Source organism: Haliaeetus albicilla, chromosome 12 (assembly GCF_947461875.1).
Source record: "Haliaeetus albicilla chromosome 12, bHalAlb1.1, whole genome shotgun sequence".
Taxonomy (NCBI): domain Eukaryota; kingdom Metazoa; phylum Chordata; class Aves; order Accipitriformes; family Accipitridae; genus Haliaeetus; species Haliaeetus albicilla.
This window is the reverse complement of record NC_091494.1, coordinates 25,900,499-25,921,045: the sequence shown is the minus strand read 5'-3', so window position 1 is coordinate 25,921,045 and position 20,547 is coordinate 25,900,499. Positions and strand designations below refer to the sequence as shown.

At 35.5% G+C, this 20,547-nt stretch overlaps 1 protein-coding gene across 8 annotated transcripts in view; it reads left to right on the top strand.

Moving 5' to 3' along the window:
• The window catches only part of DENND4A (DENN domain containing 4A), a 64,759-nt gene that overhangs the window by 23,220 nt on the left and 20,992 nt on the right, over nucleotides 1-20,547 (top strand). For all 8 annotated transcript variants that reach the window (XM_069798608.1, XM_069798604.1, XM_069798606.1 and 5 more), the window contains 13 exons: nucleotides 355-421; nucleotides 4,403-4,461; nucleotides 5,122-5,266; nucleotides 5,874-6,049; nucleotides 7,938-8,038; nucleotides 9,965-10,183; nucleotides 10,431-10,576; nucleotides 15,235-15,368; nucleotides 16,240-16,375; nucleotides 16,984-17,190; nucleotides 17,296-17,424; nucleotides 17,701-17,845; nucleotides 19,627-19,746. In XM_069798608.1, coding sequence (XP_069654709.1) covers nucleotides 355-421; nucleotides 4,403-4,461; nucleotides 5,122-5,266; nucleotides 5,874-6,049; nucleotides 7,938-8,038; nucleotides 9,965-10,183; nucleotides 10,431-10,576; nucleotides 15,235-15,368; nucleotides 16,240-16,375; nucleotides 16,984-17,190; nucleotides 17,296-17,424; nucleotides 17,701-17,845; nucleotides 19,627-19,746 — 1,784 coding nt within the window. The remainder of the gene's footprint in view (nucleotides 1-354; nucleotides 422-4,402; nucleotides 4,462-5,121; nucleotides 5,267-5,873; nucleotides 6,050-7,937; nucleotides 8,039-9,964; nucleotides 10,184-10,430; nucleotides 10,577-15,234; nucleotides 15,369-16,239; nucleotides 16,376-16,983; nucleotides 17,191-17,295; nucleotides 17,425-17,700; nucleotides 17,846-19,626; nucleotides 19,747-20,547) is intronic.

The following is a 20,547-nucleotide window of genomic DNA, read 5'->3' as shown; positions in this document are numbered from 1 at the left end:
TTTCAAGCCAGTCTCAGAAGCATGATTGTAAAATGGTATTGTGATACTCAAAGATCAATATTTCTACTTTACAAATATTTAAAAAAAAATCCCAAACCTCCATGTAATTCTTGAATCTCACAAACTAAGCTTGTAGTCTGAAAGATATTCTGGCCTGCCATTAGTAGAAAAAAAGGTTTCAAAGGTCAGAATATCCCTGTAGGGTTTGGGTGCTGGGTTTTTTTCTCTCTGTCTTCTGAATAAGTATGTGCCATTTTTATATAATAATTTCTCTTACTGGCAATAATTTTGTCTTGAGGTAAGGCAGTTAAAGCTTATAATTTCTACTAAATCAGTATTTTTCTTCTCCTCTAGACACATTTCCCATTTCATGCATAAAGTTCCTTTTCCATCCCCTCAGAGGCCAAGAATTCTAGTTCAGGTAAGTGTAAATTTCTTCTTAATAGCTATGTTTTAAGTGAAGACAAAACAGCTGTTGAACAGGTTAGTAAATGGAAAATGTAATTTTTATGTTCAGATTTTTTTTGTTCAGGATTTTTTCCTAAATTCATACACTTAACTTTTACAGATCTCTCACTGTTCTGTTTCCAGTTTAGTTAAGGATTTGAATGGGATATTACAAGAAACTGTTTAGTGAGCTTAGAACTTAATTATTTTTTTTCCAGAGTATATGGAAATTGATGAAAAACTACTCAAAGTTGGCATCTGGTTTGACTTGCAATAGCTTTTGAACTGTTTTCTTCTTGCTACTGTATGAAGGCTGAGTGTAAAATAAATAAATAAAATTAAAACCAGATGTGAAGCATATATTGGTGATTACGCATTTTCCCAAAGGGCTTCGTGCTGTCCTCTACATAATGGATAGCTCTTACTGAAAACTGCAAGAGCCATGCACATTCAACAGAGACACGCTTTATCAAATATGACCCTTATTCTGTCCTACCTGCAAGACCTCGCATATTTTACTGTGTGTGAGTGAAATGGTATAATTGCCAGAATTGGGTTACCTGTTATTTGAAATTTCAGCCATGTCACTGTTGGTAGGAGAGAGGAAATCCCTGTCTCAAAGATTTCTTAAGTGAAGTGTTATTTAATCTTCCTTTTTTTTTTTCCACCTAAGACGCAAAATGGGTAGAGACATGTTAAATTTTATTGCTGATAAAAGACAGCTCTATTCCAGTTGCAGTTATTCTACCAATCCTGTGGTTTTGAACAAATTGTTACAAAATGATGTTACTCTCTGTTACTGCTTTTATGAAATAAAATATGGAGAGCCCTGTGCAGTTTTCAGCCTTAATGTAATAGCCCATATGCTAGTGAAGTCTTTTAGAGTAAATACAATCTTGGCTTATGTCTTTATAGAATGTATTGAATATTAAAGATCCTCCTTAGTGTATTTGGATAGTCTAAAGAAGTGACATTTATTACTGTTACTGAAAAGGGGTTGGAGAACAGTTATACAGAAACTGTATCTGAAACTTCTCACTTTTATTATGCTTTTAAAATTCAATTCACAACCCAGTATTTTTTACATCTTGGCAGTTTTTTTGTATTCACAGTCAATAAAATATTTGTGCTAGGAAACACTAAACACAAATTTACAGGGAACTAGAAGTGAGTTTAGAGAAAAACATTTTTTTTTTTAGCCTGAATTTTTAGGGAACTCTGTCAAAGTATACATAGGCATATATCCCAGAACAAAGTCTGAGGACCTAGATGTAAGTGATGTGAAATTATGTCTGTTATACCTTGTTTTCAAAATGCTCTATGCGTTAAGTTAGTACAACTTTAGTAGCTGATAGTACAGATGGAGAACACCCTACTTTTGAAGTAGGCGGTGGTAGTTGAGGTCTGCAAGTACCAGCTTGCTTTCTAGCTGCTTTCAGGGACTTTTGAGTTATGTTTGATACTGCACTAATAAAATCACCTGTGACTTTATCTAAGATGTTTTCCCAAAAATAGTGTGGGAAGTGCTTGTATTCTTGAAAATTGCAAGCTTTTAGGATTCCATTTCATTGAAGAAATAGTAATTTCTCTCTGAAGCTTGTTAATTTAACATGTGGTTGTCTTTTGCTAAATAATCAGTATAGCAAATCCTTCTGAATATGTGTTGCTGTAGAATGTCTCACAAGTGCCTATACGCTTTCTGAAAATGAGACCTGATACGTTTTAGTAACTGCATGTATGCCGGTCTGGATGTGTAACCTGTTCTTAGATCTTTCTTGGTGTCTGTTACAAGTGAGAGAGTGTCGTGGTTTAACCCCAGCCAGCAACTAAGCACCACGCAGCCGCTCACTCACTCCCCCCCATCCAGTGGGATGGGGGAGAAAATCAGGAAAAGAAGTAAAACTCCTGGGTTGAGATAAGAACGATTTAATAGAACAGAAAAGAAGAGACTAATAATGATAATGATAACACTAATAAAATGACAACAGTAGTAATAAAAGGATTGAAATGTACAAATGATGCGCAGGGCAATTGCTCACCACCCGCCTACCGACACCCAGCCAGTCCCCGAGCGGCGAAAAAAAAAACCCTGCCCCCCCCTTCCCAGTTCCTAAACTAGATGGGACGTCACATGGTATGGAATACACTGTTGGCCAGTTTGGGTCAGGTGCCCTGGCTGGGCATGAGAAGCTGAAAAATCCTTGACTGTAGTCTAAACACTACTGAGCAACAACTGAAAACATCAGTGTTATCAACATTCTTCACATACTGAACTCAAAACATAGCACTGTACCAGCTACTAGGAAGACAGTTAACTACATCCCAGCTGAAACCAGGACAGAGAGAACATGGCATCTGTCTGACTTAAGTTTCAAAGAAATTATAGCTATTAGTAAAACATTCTGGAATGTTCCTGATTGCCAGTTTCCAGCTGCCATTGTTGACAGGTTGCTTCTGATCTGAAATCTGCTAGACTCCGTTCTCCATGTTCTACATCCCCTTATTACACAGATGTTCCTGTTCTAATCATGTATTCACAAGCTGCAGACTTCAGGAGCATATCGAATAATGTTTCTCCCTCTGAAGAATGAGGGCAGTAAGTGCCCCTTCAGCCTAAGGGAGACATGCATTTTGAATGCTTGATTTTGTTTATCTGCTTTTGCTGAAACACAAAAGTCATAGGACATTAGGCTGATGCTTCCTTTCTGAGGGTAGTTTATGAAGGTTACCTCAGGCTGAAAAAATGAGGTCTCTGAATTCTTTCACTGAACAAGCTAATGGTGGTTGTTTTCACAAGGTGACTTACTTGAAGACAAATCTAGCATATAGAGTGGTATGGCCATCCTCATTTGTCATTGAAGCTAAATGTAGCATCAGCCTTCAAAAGCTCTGTTATGTGAAATACGCAAGGAAGCAGTATTGTATAGACTCTTGTTAACATCCTATGTTTTGTGTGTCTGTCCAGGCACAGTGTTTGGTGACTTAGTGCTTCAGCATTTGTATTACTAATTCATATGATCTTCTGACTTCTATTGTCTGGTCATCTGCAGTGGGGTCTAAGGTGAAACATACGCAAAAATGAAATGTTACTAAAAATTGTCTGCACTTGCAGCTTAGTTGTACAAGTTACTGTGACTTACTGAATTACTGCTACTTGTATGTGTGCTTTTATACAACAGATAAAAAAAGCATGACCACTTAGCAGGGCAGGGAGGATTAAGCTAACTGGTATCTTGTTACCTTAGATTTACTATGGCTGAAAATGTCAGCTGAGCTTTGATAAATTGATTGTGTATCTGTATTTTTGTACTCATTTAAATCCTCCTATTCATGCTGCATGTATGAATGATTTCTCTTGATGTCATATCACTGGAAGAGAGAAATGTGAATTAATAAGATCCTTGTCTTGGCTCTTCAACTAATGCAAATTTTAAAGATTCTATCAAAGCTGAGCTGTGCCATTTCTACCAGCTAAAAGCCTAATTCTCATGTCTTCTGAAGAAAATATTACTTTACATTGCAACCTGCCATCTGTCCCCTTCATGCACTTCATCTGCCTCTTTCCCCCCAAATCCAAAACGAATCCCTCCCAGCCCCTGAAAGCTGTGTATGAACTATGGGTCCTCACTTCCCTTAAAATACAGAAGGCTTCATTTTTCAGCAGTTAATATATTCATTTTTTTTCAGTATTAGCTAGTCTAAATTCCTCTTTATGAATACGCAATGTATTCAATTCTGACTAAGAAAGGAAGAGCATGCTTTGCCTGTTTTTTACTAAAAGATACTGATGCATAGTATTGCATGCCACTTCTTACAGTGCTGTACAACTGGGCTATATAAGGTTCAACTTAGTTTAAATTTTGGTTTTAGGTGTTCTTTGTTATAGTTGTGTAATTTCTAGTAGATATTTCCAAAGTTCAGAATAAAAAGAATTTATTTGGAAATCTTTTTCCAGCTATCTCCACATGATAACCTGATTCTTAGCCAACCTGTGTCATCACCCCTTCCACTGAGGCAAGTAGCAGTATCTTCTGTTGAATTGTGAAATGTATTCTGACTCTGTTGCGGAAAAGATATGGTACTTGGAGTTGTAATTGTGCAAATTAACTTACCGTGCCTGGTACCTTTTGTAGCTAGTGTATCTGAAGTTTATTTATGTAATTATATCTGCACCCTGACAAAGATACATACTTAATGAACAATATCTATGTGTTTTCAAATAATTTTAGTGGTTCTTGAGGCAGAATATAGATTGTTAGATCCCCTTTCTACGAGTTGATACCTGGGCTCCCAAGATAGTGCAGCTTTTGTATTGCAGGGTAATTAAAGGAGTTCTGTGACTGTCTTAACTTTCATGTCTCTGTGCAGGAGAATGATTAAAGAAATGTATGTTGTCTCCCTGTAAATTGCTTCTCAAAAAGAAAAATCATCATGCACATATCTGAAAATAGTCTAGACTGATTGAAGAGTCTCAAGTAATCATGGTTACTATTAGGAAGTAACCATTCTGCACTGAACAATGAAGTGTACCAAGTGGTCTGCCTTGCAGTCTTCTTTTGCAGATTCAAGTTTACAAAATCCTACTGTAATGCCTTGTTTTCTGTTTAGTTATTGAACATTTCTTTTTTGTTATGGTCCCTTGTAACTCACAAGTGTGTTTATATTCTGTAACAGCGGAGGCAAGTTTTCTACACTACTTCAGAATTTAGGACCTGAAAATGCGGTAACTCTACTTGTATTTGCTGTGACGGAACATAAAATTCTCATCCATTCATTGCGACCTTCTGTCCTTACTAGTGTGACAGAGGCATTAGTCTCTGTAAGTAATGTTTTTTTTTAATCAAACACCTGTAAGTGTGTTTTTTTTACATAAGTGTATGTTTTTTACATAAAATCTAAAATCAGTAGTAGTGCTGTTAGGCTTAAAGGTTACTGAAAAATAAGAATAAAAATAAAGATCATTAGAGTGAAAAATCCACGTTGCTAATGATATCCCACAGAGACAGAAGAGAGAGTAACTGATATTGGTTGTTTGTTTGTAAATATTGTAAATAAGCATGTTGTTTGGTCATCACAATGCACTAAATAAGAGTTCCTGGTTTGCCCAAGTAGCACTGTATTCTCTCTTGCAGAATTTTAAATGCATGTTATTTTCCTGCCTGTCTACACTGAACATTGTTTTGCTACCTCTGCTATATACAGTCTATTATACTGAAGAGCTTTTTTCTACAAATTAAACAAATTTAATTTCAGAGAAATGAGTGCATTTTTTTATGTAATAATCTGCATCTAGATTTTCAGTAATATTTATCTGCCACATTAAATAATTTTGAAGTGGCAAGTTAGTGAAGTGTGGTTTATACTTGCATAGACTATATTATTATACATGTTTAACCTATGTTTTTTGTCTCTGCATATTTTCAAAGATGATATTTCCCTTCCACTGGCCTTGTCCATATATTCCTCTCTGTCCCTTGGCACTGGCAGATGTGTTAAGTGCACCATGCCCATTCATAGTGGGAATTGATTCAAGATACTTTGATCTCTATGACCCTCCACCAGATGTTAGCTGTGTTGACCTAGATACCAATACAATTTCTCAGTAAGTATTTATTAACAGTTTTTCTTCTGTGTTAATTTTTTTGCTTCCTGTTTTCAAAGGCAAAAACTAGATTTTTGGCAAAGCTTTTCAGAGGTTTAAAACACCACCACCACCTCTTTGTAAAATACTGTTGTTCTTGAAATGAGCACGTTAGAAATGATATCTCCTATTCAACACGGCAGATTGGAGGTACAGTCCTCGTGGAACATTATTGCCTTTTATTCTATGACATTAAAATCTTATTGCACACGTTGGCACGTGTCCTGGATTAACCATATTGTGTCTCACTTCATTGTCCCTGGAGGAAAACAGTAATTTTTGGTTTTTAATGATCAGCTTTCTTAGTGCTGAAGAAATTCTAGTATCTTCATATGAGCATCTGCTTGAAAATTATAAAAATTAAATCATACTCCATATCGATATGAAGTATAGGAACTCCATGTTGAGAATTAGAGATGTGAACTTTCATGGGTGAGAGTCTTAATTAAGACTTAAAATCATGCCATGATTAACAAACTGAAATAACAGTATTATAATATTTTTCCTTCAGAACTGTGTAGACTACTATGTTTTTCTGTAATACTAATCACCTGTATCTAAAATACTAGTAAGGGACAGCTGTGCACTGTTAAAAACATTGGGAAACAGTCCATATTGTTATGATATTCAAAACAAAGAATTATTTATTTCCTTGTGATGATGTGATTACAAAAATAGACAGAAGAGGGTAAGGCTTCTAATTCAAGGTTCTAAAACAGAAAAATTAATTAAACTTGTATTTCATAATTAAACTTTTATTTCAGTATAATGTTTAATATACTCAGTATATACTTAGTATGATTTCTCAAAGTCTTTGGTCAGTGTTCTTCTATATCATCCTCCTGTTGGTAGCAGTCTTTCTTACTATGCCTAACTAAAAACTTTTTTCTTCCTAAATTTTCTTATTGGCCCGTTTATTATTGCTTCAGTAGTTGTGTGTGGATTTAGAGAAGGTTGCATGTATTAAGTATTTGTAAATAGAAAATTTTATTAAGGATTTTATGCTGATACTGAGTTTGTATAGCAATTTTGCTCTGAAGGTTTTGGGAAATAGTTCAAACTAGGCTGTGATAACTTTGGTTTTGTTACTTTTTGGTTAAGAGGAACATGTTTGTGCATTTCTTCTGATATTTGTCTAATTAGCTACATAGCCACTAATGGAAAATAATTTATTTCCGGTTATCTCTGTTTTCATTCTACTTTCAGCTGATTTTCTATGCATTTTCTTAGAACAGATTCATTCCATTTCATCTATGGAAAAATGTGTTAAACAGATGCTTACTATTTTTGCAACTTTGTAACTGATAGTGTCTTGAGGCTTGCTGGTGCCCTCTGTTGACAAAGAATGTTGTGATTTTTTTTTTTTTTTTCCCATCATGATAATGATATAGTTAAGTCCAAATCTATATGCACTAAACACAAAGCAGTTACCAAATTGATTTCAGGTTACTACGAGCATTCTAGTTGGTATCTCCACCCTAGTTTAAGTAATTACAGCTCAGAACATAGCACGTGTGGTGGTTGCTTGTGCAATGTGCAGGTGCTTAATACTATTAATAAATCTTCCATGAGTTCCTAAGTGGATTGATTTCAGTGCTAAAGAGTGTGGCTGCATAGTCATCATCCTGAAATATGGGGCATTGGTTGGATGGCTGTGATCAAATCTCCATATAGTGAATCAAGTTTGACTTTGTTGGTTGGTTTTCAGTCCTGTTTTACTGGAGCAGATTGTATATGTTCTCCCATTTCTCTGGTGGGATAGAAGAATCCTCTGAATACAGTCCTATATACACACATATTCCAGTGTATACTCATACATTTTTGGTTTTATTTTTTTTTTCCCTTCCAGAACTGGAGATAAGAAAGCTATTGCATGGAAGATCTTACCAAAGAAACCGTGTAAAAATCTGATGAACACTTTAAGTAATTTATATCACCAACTGGCAGAATGTGAGTGGGAAAGTACATAGTAAGATTTACGTTGGATATAGTGTGCCACATTAACAGATAAATATAGCTAATTAAGTATGTTCTTAAGTCACCCTTTACACTAAACATAATGTTTTCATACAGAATGGGAAAATCTGTGCTTTAAGTCCAGAGATTAGAATCCATGTAGGGGCTTTTGGGGTGGAGGAGACTTCCATATATATATAAGGTGATGCTCAGTAGATATCCCTTTGTATTGATGTTATCCTTCTAGCGCAAAAAAAAAAAAAGCAGAGCTTTTATGAGAAGGGAATAGTAAAGCAAAGAGTAGGCCAGGGCCTAATAAACTTCAAAGCCTGCTCAAGGCTGCTGATGTCTTGATGATTGAGATAACTTTGACACTCAAGCTGATAGTACTTTACCTAAAATTTTAAGATGGAAATAACAAATATTTTTTTAAAACATTGTGTTTTTAAATGTATAGCACAATTACTGGACATTTCTAAGATAAAATTGCTTGTTCATAGAATCCTCAAATATTGCAGAGCAAGGTATGTTGAACCTTGGTGTGAGCAGAAAAATGGATCGGGATGATGTTAGTGAAATTCTTTAAAACAAAACATTTGGAAATATAAATGTAGTCAAGGCCAGCTGATGTGCTTGGGCATCATAGCTAACAGGCTTTGTGAAGTCCATCAGCATTCTGACAATACTTGTCTGCTTAGAAGATGATTTCCATAGGCTTTGGAGGGAGCCCTGAGGAGCAATAATGCAACTGTAAAATCAAGTTGCTGTGGCAGAGTCAGCAAGTGGTTAAGACTTAAATCAGAGTATGAAAAGGATGGGATTGATCAACACTGCATGTTTGAGAAATACATACCTGGAAAGCATATTGCATGAGATTTTTGTAATTGTCACCTGGATTTAGGGCACTCTTTTGTTAAAGGCTGTTTGTACCTTCTTGGCTATTGAGGTCACTAGAATTTAATTGTCCCCCAATTAGAATGTACAGAAACAGAAGTTTAGTGGTGTGTGCTGCACAAAAAAATGTGTATAGCTGATGGGTGATAAAAATTGTCTGTTGCTTCAAAATTCTGATATATTTTACTGTGAGGATTTCTTTAGAAAAATTTCTAAACCTTTTGTTCTCTATGCTCTATAAAGTAGAGTGGTACTCCATAATAAGAATTTAACATGATATCAGTGTAAAGTTGGATATAATTATATTATGTGGAAAGACAGTAATGAAACCATCCTTTCAATTTTTTGAGATGTTATTAGAATGTTACCATTCTTTGTGTGTGTAGCAGTGAAGTCTTAACTAGAGTTCTGATGGCTTTAAAATGTTGATTCAAGTATCTACTTTAAGAATAAGGATTTTGCTAGATTTTTAAAAAAATGCCTGCTTTCTCTCTGTATCAGTGTTTTGCATTGTGTTGTGTTTTGATGGCTCCACTTAGCATCTGAGTGGTGTCTTTCTGTGTATATAGGTACTTAATATGTATAGTCCACTTTTGGGGAACACTTTGAAATGAAAGGCACTGTAAAAAAAGGAAAAAAAGAGTAACACACCCATCCCATTTATGTGTTTGTCCTTAAAATATGCTTCTTTAATCAGCTCTTGTATAAATTTTCACATGTTTTTATAAACAGCTTTCTATGAGGGTTTTTTTTTAAGCTCTGTCCATACTGCTGTAGTAACTAATGTGTTGAAAAGGTAAATGTATCTTGCTTTTGGTATTATCCAGAGATACATAAATTGTATAAGGTCAAGCTGAATCCATTGTCACATGTCATCATTGAATTTAATTGCATATATTTTAATCTGTTCCAAACTTAATGGACCTCAGTAATCAGTGAATCTAGTAGGATAAAGAGAATTTATTTTTTGCCAATATTGGAAAAGAGAAATTATGTGAAACGTTATAATGTTGTGTTTTTTCACAGTGCAACAGAGACCAAGAGAGGATGCATTAATGGAATTAGCAATGAATGACTACGATTTTAATTCTGGGAAGAAATTGCATCTGTTAGATTTGGAGATCCAGGAAGCATTCCTGTGTTTCATGGCCTCAATACTAAAAGGTTACAGGTCTTATCTCAGGCCAATAACAGAGGCACCCTCTGAAACAGCCACAGATGCAAGTTCTCTGTTTGAACTACAAGGTGAAGAGTCATAAACTTGTCTTATGCATATTAATGTATTATTTTAGATTCTCTCTTATTTAAAGAATAAAAACATTTGCAGTGTTAGTGTTGTGAACGATGGTAGAAATGTAAGTGCAGAAAAAATTGCATAGTTAGTGGCAAAGATTACAGAAAGGTTATTGCTCGTTAGTAGAATGTGTGCTGACTTTTGGTGAGGGCTTTTTTGTTTTAGGCATTCTTACATGCTTCTGATTTCACTTTATAGGTTTCCTCAAAAGTCGAGATCGTTCACATCAGAAGTTCTACACACTGATGACCAAAACTCAAATGTTTATTCGTTTCATTGAAGAGTGTTCTTTTGTCAGTGATAAGGATGCAAGCCTTGCATTTTTTGATGACTGTGTAGATAAAGTAAGTATGTCTTCATATGCATATGGTTTAGTTTCTGCTTTTGCTTACACTATCCAATACAGTACAAGAAGAATATACTTGAAGTGCGAGTTTATTTGTATTTTTTCTTTTACTTCCTTTTTTTCGAGTCACTGGAGCTTTCCATTTTCTGTTTTTGTTGGGCTCTGTTTCATTTTCTGCTTCAGATTCTTGAAAGTGTAAATACAATATCATGAGAACAAATTAGAAGTGCTAACTTTTACATATAGGTAAGCTTCTGAAATACTGGCCCATAGTAAGAAGTGTAATATTCTGACTGTGAAGTAGTAACTTTGAGCTTCTTTATGAGAGAATTACATTCCTTGGATAAAACTACAAGCATTTAGGAATGGGGTTGATGAGCAGCACACTAAAAGGTACAATGCAGTCTCGCTATTTTTTAATCATTACAAATAGAGGGTTCCTTGACCTTTTTTTAAACAATATGCTGGCCAGTTCTTTCTAATAGTAATTCTCTAGTTACTCTTGGAGAATTTTTAGAAGGCTTGTACTAAGAGCAAATAATTAAAACAAGTCTTTATCAATTCTCCTTTCATTCATACTGCTCTCACTCACTTCCCCCAATTCAAAACCAGCTTGCTGATGTAAATATTTTAAATATAGTGCTTGTATTGATACTCTTCTCTTGGATAAGAATATTTTCTAATGACCTTGTTATCAAACATTGATAGATATGAAATGTTTGGGTTTCTTAAAGTAAGCAAGATTTATTATGGTGTGTCACATACAAGCTTTGCATAAGTTGACATTTTTTGTGGGTTCTGTTACTCTACTGTCATGTTTATGTTGCAGTAAAGGAATACCTTGCTATCTGTTGCTATGCTATTCTCGGTTGGTAATGAGAAGGAAAGGCAATTGTTAAGGATTATGGGACAAGGAGTGTGAAAGTGCAACATGATCACAATTGGTGTTTTTCTTGAAATAAATTTAGGACTACTTCTGGACTGGAGCTCATAGAATGTTGGATTTCCCAGTTCAGAGTGGATTTCTTTTTTAGTCTTCTGTGGAAGTATCACTCAGATTTTTAAAAATCCCAAGCTATTTATAAGAAAGGTCCATATTAGTATAGTGTTGAGCACTGTGATGAACTAATTTTCTAAAAAGTACAGGTATATTAGCTTTTGAAGATTCATTATATTTCCAACGAGGGTCTACAAAAGTGTTTTGCGGCTGCTCGAAATTTGTTTCGCATTAGTTTTTGTTTTCAGAAAAACTGAAACCCACAATCTTATATCCCTGTTCACTTCTATTGTAACATGAAAGAAATTTTTGTGAATATTATAAGAAATTCCACACCTACTTGTCATCTTACTGGCTACCTGTAACACTCTATTCTGGGACACTTACGTTGAAGTAATACACAGTTGTCTAGGATTTCCTGTAAAGTGGGTCACTTCCTGTTTGTTCCACAGGAATTAATACTGAAGACTATGAAAACTGCTATTTATAGTTTCTATTAATGGCTATTTCTGCTATAAAAGTGCAGAAGAGCTAGAAGGAGTTGTTTTGAAAACAAATCTGAAGGCAGTTAAGTTTAAGTTTGAGAGAAATACAAAAGCATGGTCTAATGGTATTTGATGCTCTTTATAGCTTTTGCTAGTCTCAATATTTTATTACTGATAGTTCTCAAAAGTGTGCTTCACAATTCTACAGCATGAGTTGCAGCTGTTTGTGGGTTGTAAATTGATTTAATTACAAACATTTCTGTAACGTTCACTTGATTATCCTATAGTTCCTTTAAAAAGCCTTCAACATGTAGCACTTGCTTTGTTGTATGCCAGTTAGTGTTTAAAAATGGGAGGTCTCTGTTACATTTCATTTTATAAAATGGTTTATGAGGGCACTGAAGTTGATACCCTAGCTAAAGTTATCTTGCCTGGGAATTCAAGCAATTCTGCAAAAGTAATGCTCAGGTTGGTGATGCCACTGTGAGACTACACATAATCTGTGGAGCTGTTGGAGCTTTCACCTTTTCTAAAAGGTTAAGTAGCCACTTAGACAGCTGAAGCAGAGACTCATCTGTTCTAATGCCAGTTATTTTGCTAGTTGATGTTGTGGGCAGCTTCTTTCCACTATAAAAAAAATGCTCACGACAGTGCCATGAGAATAAACTTTACAGAAAACATTTGTACTTTAAGCTACTGGCTTTATTGTATTTCACTGGTGAAACTTGTAACTGTGGGGTTTTTACATCTTTAGAAGTATTTAAATTGCCAAGTAAGGTTTGGTTTATTTCTACTTTTCAGGAGCCATATGTTCTTCCTACTTGGCTGGTTCGATTTGCTAATACTTTCCATCTGTCTCGTGCAGTAAAATGTGTAATTAAGAACACCTCTTTGTATGTTTATCAAATTTTAAATATTCAAGAATTCTACCGAAACTACTTGATATATTTCCTCCTCACTGGAGGGACAGAACTGTGGAATATGCTTCTTTTTGTACATTAATTCTCTGTTGCTAAACTCTTAAAGCGTGAAGAACATGCATCCTTGGGTTCCACAGGTTGCTTATTCGTTTCTTTGAAATAACGTACCATTTGGTGGTAATTTGGTTGCCACGTAAACCATTTAAATAATGGCTATAAATGTAAACTGTGACTGTATTTGAGTTGAACACTGGGGCCATCAATATGTGAATAAAAAGCACTTTCAGTGTGCTACAAAGTAAATAGTTTTTGATAGAGCCAGCTCTTTGAGATGGAGATGTGTCTAGTGCCACAAGCAAAAGCAGTACTTCTAAGGTATTGGAGGAGATGCAATTGGTGACAGAAGATCAGAGACAAAGCAATACAAATATCAGTACAAATATCAAGTAAAGGCTCTCGGATGGAATGTAATACATGTTATATTTGCTTTGTTCCTAGTGGTTTCTGTAATGCGACGAGTAGCAGTAGGAAGCTTGTAAGTTAAAGGCTTGTCTGCCCTTTTTCTCAAAGGGACACAATTCATAGTTTCCCAATATCTTGTCTGGGGTGGCTGAATTTTGCTTTGGTTCTTTATTTTTTATCTCAAGCAATGGAATGAAATTCTTTCAGTAAAATTGTTGGACAGTTTTCTCCCACTTGATCCTGCAGTTTGATGCTTTGAAATTTGCCTGGAGCCTTGAAGTACGTCTCTGCTGCTATCTTTAAAGCAGGGGCATTAAGTTGGGAAGTGTAAATTTCTCCTCCTCTCTGCAACAGCAAGGCTAGCAAAGGCAAAGATTTGTGCTCAAATTGCCAGTTACAAAGCTCAAAACAAAACAAGTGCAGCCATAATTTATGTTTAATGATAGTATTATTACATGTTGCCTTTGTTATCCATGAACTGAATTTCTATCTCTTAGCTATGAGAGGACAGGATCGCTGTATTTTCACACATACAACTGTTGAGTTATCTGAAAGAGAAAAAAAATCGTGAAGCTACCCTTCACCTTTCAGATTACTGTTTTCTTAGAAAAACAGTTACTTCTATCCCCCTTTAATTTTGGTAAGGTCACACATTTTTATTCCATTATCTCTTTGAACGTGTGTGTATTTCTGCAGTCTCTGCAAACTAGCATGACCTTAATGACTATGTAAGTGACTGAAATTGCTAGATAGTGTTGTTCGTAGATTCTGTATCCATCAGACAATTGGATAAAGTTTTTTATTGTTTTCAGTGATTGTCATAGTTTAACCCTAGCCGCCAACTAAGAACCACGCAGCCACTCACTCACTCCCCGCCACCTTGTGGGATGGGGAAGAGAATTGGGGAAAAAAAAAAGGTAAAATTCATGGGTTGAGATAAGAACAGTTTAATAGAACAGAAAGGAAGAAACTAATTATGATAATAACAACAATAATAAAATGACAATAAGAATAAAAGGATTGGAATATACAAAACAAGTGATGCACAATGCAATTGCTCACCCCTCACTGACTGATGCCAAGTTAGTTCCCAAGCAACAATCCCCTCCAGCCAACTCCCCCCCAGTTTATATACTGGGCATGATGTCACATGGTATGGAATACCCCTCTGGCCAGTTTGGGTCAGGTGTCCTGGCTGTGTCTGCTCCCAACTTCTTGTGCCCCTCCAGCCTGCTTGCTGGCTGGGCATGAGAAGCTGAAAAATCCTTGACTTAGTCTAAACATTTCATTACTTGGCAACAACTGAAAACATCAGTGTGTTATCAACATTCTTCTCATACTGAATCCAAGATACAGCACTATACGAGCTACTCGAAAGAAAATTAACTCTATCCCAGCTGAAACCAGGACAGTGGTTAAAATAGAGGGGGAAAAATAGCTCCTATTTTCATATTTAAAAATAAATTTGAAGTTACTGCTGCAGTTGGACACACAGTTCCAGAAATGGTTGTATTCAGAAAGATAAACATCTTTGTACAACTACTTATAATATTTACCTGAAAACAGTCAATTCGGAGTATATCATTGAACATCAATTATTGTGTTGCAATAAAGTTTACAAAAATGATGCAACACTTACTATTCTCATTATAACTTTGCAAGGCATCCTTACTTTTAAGATGCAGTCCTTTGATGCTGATACAGATTTTTGTCCTGCTTGACCATATAGCTGTAACAGCAGAAAATACAGTAACACTAGTAACTACTTTTTCTTTTAACATAACTTCTCCAGGTAGATATGGACAGAACTGGGGAAACACGACTTATAGAGCTGGATGAGTCATACAAGAGTGAGCATACAGTTTTCATAACACCACCTGAGATCCCTCATCTGCCAAATGGTGAAGAGCACCCTCTACAATACAGGTAGCCTAAGGATACAGTAGGATGCTAGCAAAAATCCTAACAGCTGCCCTTGTGGAGTTTAGTTTCTAGGTTCTTGTGATAGCCACGAAGCACAGATTTTTCCTGTCCCTTAATGATGCTCAAGTAAAAATGTGTATGTAAAATGGCTAGTGTGCTGGCTCTTTTGAAGTTTTAATGATTTTGTGTGTGTGTACACACAGAAGCAATCATACTTGATAAAGGTGGCTGTGTGTTCACATTACGTTGTGCTAGCTGTTGACACTTTTTAAGGTTAAAATTGAAATTAATGGACCCAGTCTGTTGGCCTGCTGCTACTACTGATAATGATACAAGCTGCAGGTGCTCTTTGGAGAGAGTACATTTCAAAGAATCACTGAAAACTGGTGTTACTAATTTAGTAATTATGTCAAATGAGTTTGTCTATTGGTTTCTTCATCAATTCTGAGAAACATTTTTAAATCTAATTTAATCTTTTAGATAGTTTGATGTTGTTCATATTGATTTTTATACACCTCTGTCGTGGTGCTCACTAGGGACTAAGCCACAGAGATTTTATTTTTTTTTTATTGACTAGAATCAATACTAATGAATTTGACACATTAAAGAAAGAAAATGCTATGAAAGCAAATGTATTTATCAATTTAAGCTGCTTACACTGAAATAACAGGTTAAGAGACTGTGCAGTCTTATGAAATCATGCAGATGGATTAGTAAACCACTTTGTCAATGATGTCTTTAAAAGTTTACTTTTGTGTTTTCTGTTTCCTGTGTAGCTTCTAGTGGAACTCTGTAATTGATCTCATTTGCTATTATGTGACGTGTTTACTTTGGGACTGCCCTACAGGAGTTAAGTGATGCATTTCTTTTACAGCTATAACGGATTTCCAGTATTAAAACTAGATTTGTTTGAGCGACCTGAAGGATTTCTCACAGCACCAAATAACAAATTGTCCTCAAAAGCCAGTAGTCCCAACAGCCCATCACCAATGTTCAGAAGAACTAAACAGGTACTTGCAGGTATTCTTGTAGTGTGAGGTGCTTTGGAAAGTGACAGCTTGCTGCCTTCATCTTGAGTTTAGCTGTAAAGACTGACTGGCAGTGGCTGCAGCCTAACTACTGGTTCTTCACTGATACAGTAACAGGGTAGCCATGCTAATTGTTCTTTGGATGTTTACCTGTGCTTCTTGCCTACACCGTATCATACAGGGCCCCTGTACAGATTGTCATTTGCTGTGCTGTCCCTATACCTTCCGCATTCTTCACACTATTCTCCATGAGCATAAACTGTTGGGCTTCCACAACCACTTTTTGATTGCTTTTCAGTGCCCAGGGCTTTAAGAGGGACTCTAACTTTCAAATGTTTCTTACAAAAAATGTAGACCAAAAGTAATAGACATAAATTTAAAGAAATGCAAGTTTTTAGGAGGGGAATATCACACAGCAACTGTTTTTGGTACTACTCATTCTGCTTTCATTTTCTTTCCCACTTTGAGTATGTTGTTCATATTAATGTTGCAGTTTCTGTAGGTATAATGACACATGTTCAGTTTTTAATATTTAGGTTTGTGTAATGTGTGTGTAAATATACACAAATAATCTTTATGATTCTTTACAGGAAATTAAATCTGCACATAAAATTGCTAAGAAGTACTCATCCATACCACAGATGTGGTCCAGGTGTTTGTTACGTCACTGCTACGGTCTTTGGTTTATCTGCCTTCCTGCGTATGTGAAAGTGTGCCATTCAAAAGTCAGGGCTCTGAGAACTGCGTATGATGTGCTACAAAAAATGCATACCAAAAAAATAGATCCACCTGATGAGGTAAAATAAGTCAACCCCAGAATACCAGAAATAGCCCATGAGTTTTATTGAATGGTGTACATGTTTGACTATAGAAGCACAATGCTAACTTGTGTGTATTTTCAGGTATGCTACCGAGTACTCATGCAACTGTGTGGACAGTATGGTCAGCCTGTGCTAGCAGTGAGAGTGCTTTTTGAAATGCAGAAAGCTGGTGTTGACCCTAATGCCATTACTTATGGCTACTACAATAAGGTATGTATTTTTGAAAGAGGAGAAAAAAAAAAAAAGAGGCATTTTTATCCGTGCAAATAGAAGCAAGCAAAATAAGGGAGCAGTTCAGATCTAATTCTGCCATTTCTAGTAACTGAAAGAAATACAAGACAGAATAATTGTGTTGTCTTTGTTTTTGTAGGTTTGGAAGTCTACTTTATAACTGCCAATGTAACCCAATTTGAAATTTAAGTTAATGATTTCATACCTGACTGTTCCTTAAGATGACTTTACTTGACTCTGATATTTCCAAAATAGGCTGTTTTGGAAAGTACCTGGCCCTCAAGCAATCGAGGTGGCTATTTCCTATGGATGAAAATACGAAATGTTGTTTTAGGAATAGCACAGTTTAAAAAAGCATTGAAAAAGCTACCAGCAAGCACCTCACATACAGCCATTCCTGGTAGAGTATTCACATCCTTTTCTTTTTTTATTTTCGTGCTGATAAGAAAAGTATTTGAAAAAGCTTTCTGTTGTGAATTTGGTGATAAAACCGTTTTAGAGGAAAAAAAAAAAGTTCTTGCATAATTTTTAAAAACCAGCTTTTTCATTTGTCTGTGAATCCAAAATAGGCTGCTCTTTATTTATTGTATCAGCTCTTCATGGAGACAAGATATGAACCTGAAAGCGATACAATAATTATCCTAGTTCATACAATAGCCAGTCTCATAACTGGCAGAAACTTCTGTCCAGCCTTGCCTTTTTTTTTGGTTTCCCCCTTTTTGATGTTAATTAAGAAGCAACTAGAACTAGTCCTTGAGCTTGTAGTACTGTTTGCCAGTTCTGCATACCAACTGAAATGACCGTATTTATTTTTGTGTAGAAGATAAGTACAATATTTGAGGCTGTAAATTTTGGTTTTCTTTCCTTTTCTTTCCAGTAAAGATTTACGTGATGTGTTCAAATGGCTATATTACCATGCTGGTGATTACCTGTAGTTTGTATTTTTCATAGGTGCTGCTATCCACAGTAATTATAACTTACTACTAGTAAGGCAAGATAGGCTGGTACATTTTAAAGTACCAGCAATATAGTTAGTTTAGTTGTAGTTGACCTTGGAAGACCTTCACAATATGTGTGTATAAATGTATGAAGATCATCCAAATCATCTTTCCAGGTCCCTTCCAACCAGGGCTATTCTATGATTCCAAATACGTACAAATAAATCTTTGCCCTGACAAACAGAATAGATATGATGACCTTATGGCTAAAGTATTTTTCCTAGACTCAGGAGACTACAGTCCTACTTCTGGCTCTCTATCACTATCCTTCTGGATTACCTTGAACAAGTCTACTTTATTTCTGCCTGTTCTTCAAGTAGCTGACCTTCCTGATAAACCACTTTTTTGAAGCCCATCTGTGCAAAGCAGTATATAAGAGCTTAGCAATGTTGGTTGCAACTCAGACCATGTAAACTAAGGAAGTGTAATTAGTCCTTTACTAAGTAATTGTCATTTATATAAATAATGGTATTTGCTTTTGACATTATCTGATTTTTTGAGATTTCTTTGCCTGAAAGCAAATAGCTAATATGCATGCTGACTCTTCAGGCACTCCTCAAATTTTTCCATAAATTCCAGAATATTATTTTGGTGCTGATGCTTTATAACAGCCTGGAGGAGGAACAACCATGTTAGTGTTAAGTAAATTTGGTTCTTGAAATCAATCAATCAATCACACTATATTAATTACACTTGGGGCAGTGTTATGTCTTAAGAATGACTGGATAGTGGCTTGAATGTTTGCTGGGGGGGGGATTGGGTTGTGTTGGTTATTTTTATTTTAGTCTTATTTTGCAAACAGACTCATGGAGGAACATACTACACTAAAATGAAACCATGTTTAGATGCCTTTTAGAGTTCTTGAAAAGATGTGACATTGTGATCAAATAAACCAGGCAACAGATTCACAGACAAGCAGTGCTTTAGTACAGTATTTTAAAAGAAATGTTGCATATTACTCCTTGAATTTCACCCTGTAGAGCATTGCTTCAATGTTTATACTGTCAAAGTAAGCCAATCACGTTTCTCACTTTTTTTTTGTGGCAGAATGTTCACTGTTAATTGGAATGTACTTGATAAGAGGCCTTTGAATTGTTGTGGATATTTAATTTATTCTGTTCAACAATGTCACGCTATTAAATACCATAATTGTCTTTATTGTGTCATTGCCCTGTTATGATAGGGGGACTTTCAGACTTTGGCAATAACACATCATTCAAAGAAGACGCCAGGCAAGGCAAAACTTGTCTTCAAGATATACAAGAACAAAAAGAGGACAAGAGAGAGAGTGACTCCAGTTCTCGTATGTATCTTGTGAATACAGATAGCTAGTTCATTGTGGATAAATAGGGATTTCAGCAAAAGCTAAGTGGGGCAGATGTGGGGAGTTTTTTGGTTGGTTTTTTTTTTGTTGTTTTGGTTGTGGTTTTTTTGTTTGTTCGTTTGTTTTACAGTGAGTGTATGTGATAATGCCAGTTTATGCCCATGCCTTAAGTTCTTTTCTCTAAATGTAATTTTCTGGATGTCTAATGGTTTAACTTTTAATATTACAGTTCTTTTTTCCCTCCTCTGTTTCAAGTAAGCGATAATGATAATATAAAGGCTTAATGGTAATTACAGCTTAATGTTTTGTCTTTTAAAAAAATTAAATTGCTTTATAGGTGTAATCTACAGGAAAGCCTTTTTTACCAGTCTGTTTTCTTTATACATCCCATAAGAGGAGAACAGCTGAATTTTTGCAGGTCTGTGAGAGAGATCTAGGATACGTATCAGAAATGAGAAGGGCTTTGGGTTTGCTGTGGACCTTTTTTTTTTTTTTTCCTTCAGGTTTTACATCTGCTGCTTATGATTCCCTTAACTGCAGTTGAGCAGCATAGACTTTTTGCAAGCATATAGCAGATCAGATTGTGTGGTAAAAAATGTATAAGTACTATAGATTCCCATATATATTCATTGAAAATACTCTTCATAATAAATGTTCTCTTAATATAATTATTTAAATTTTTCGGTGTGCTTTACCCTACTATTTGTGTTAACTTTCCCCTTGTTAAGTAGAAGCGGTGTAAAAGTATGAGAAAATATGGAACCAGAAAAGTTACCTCAG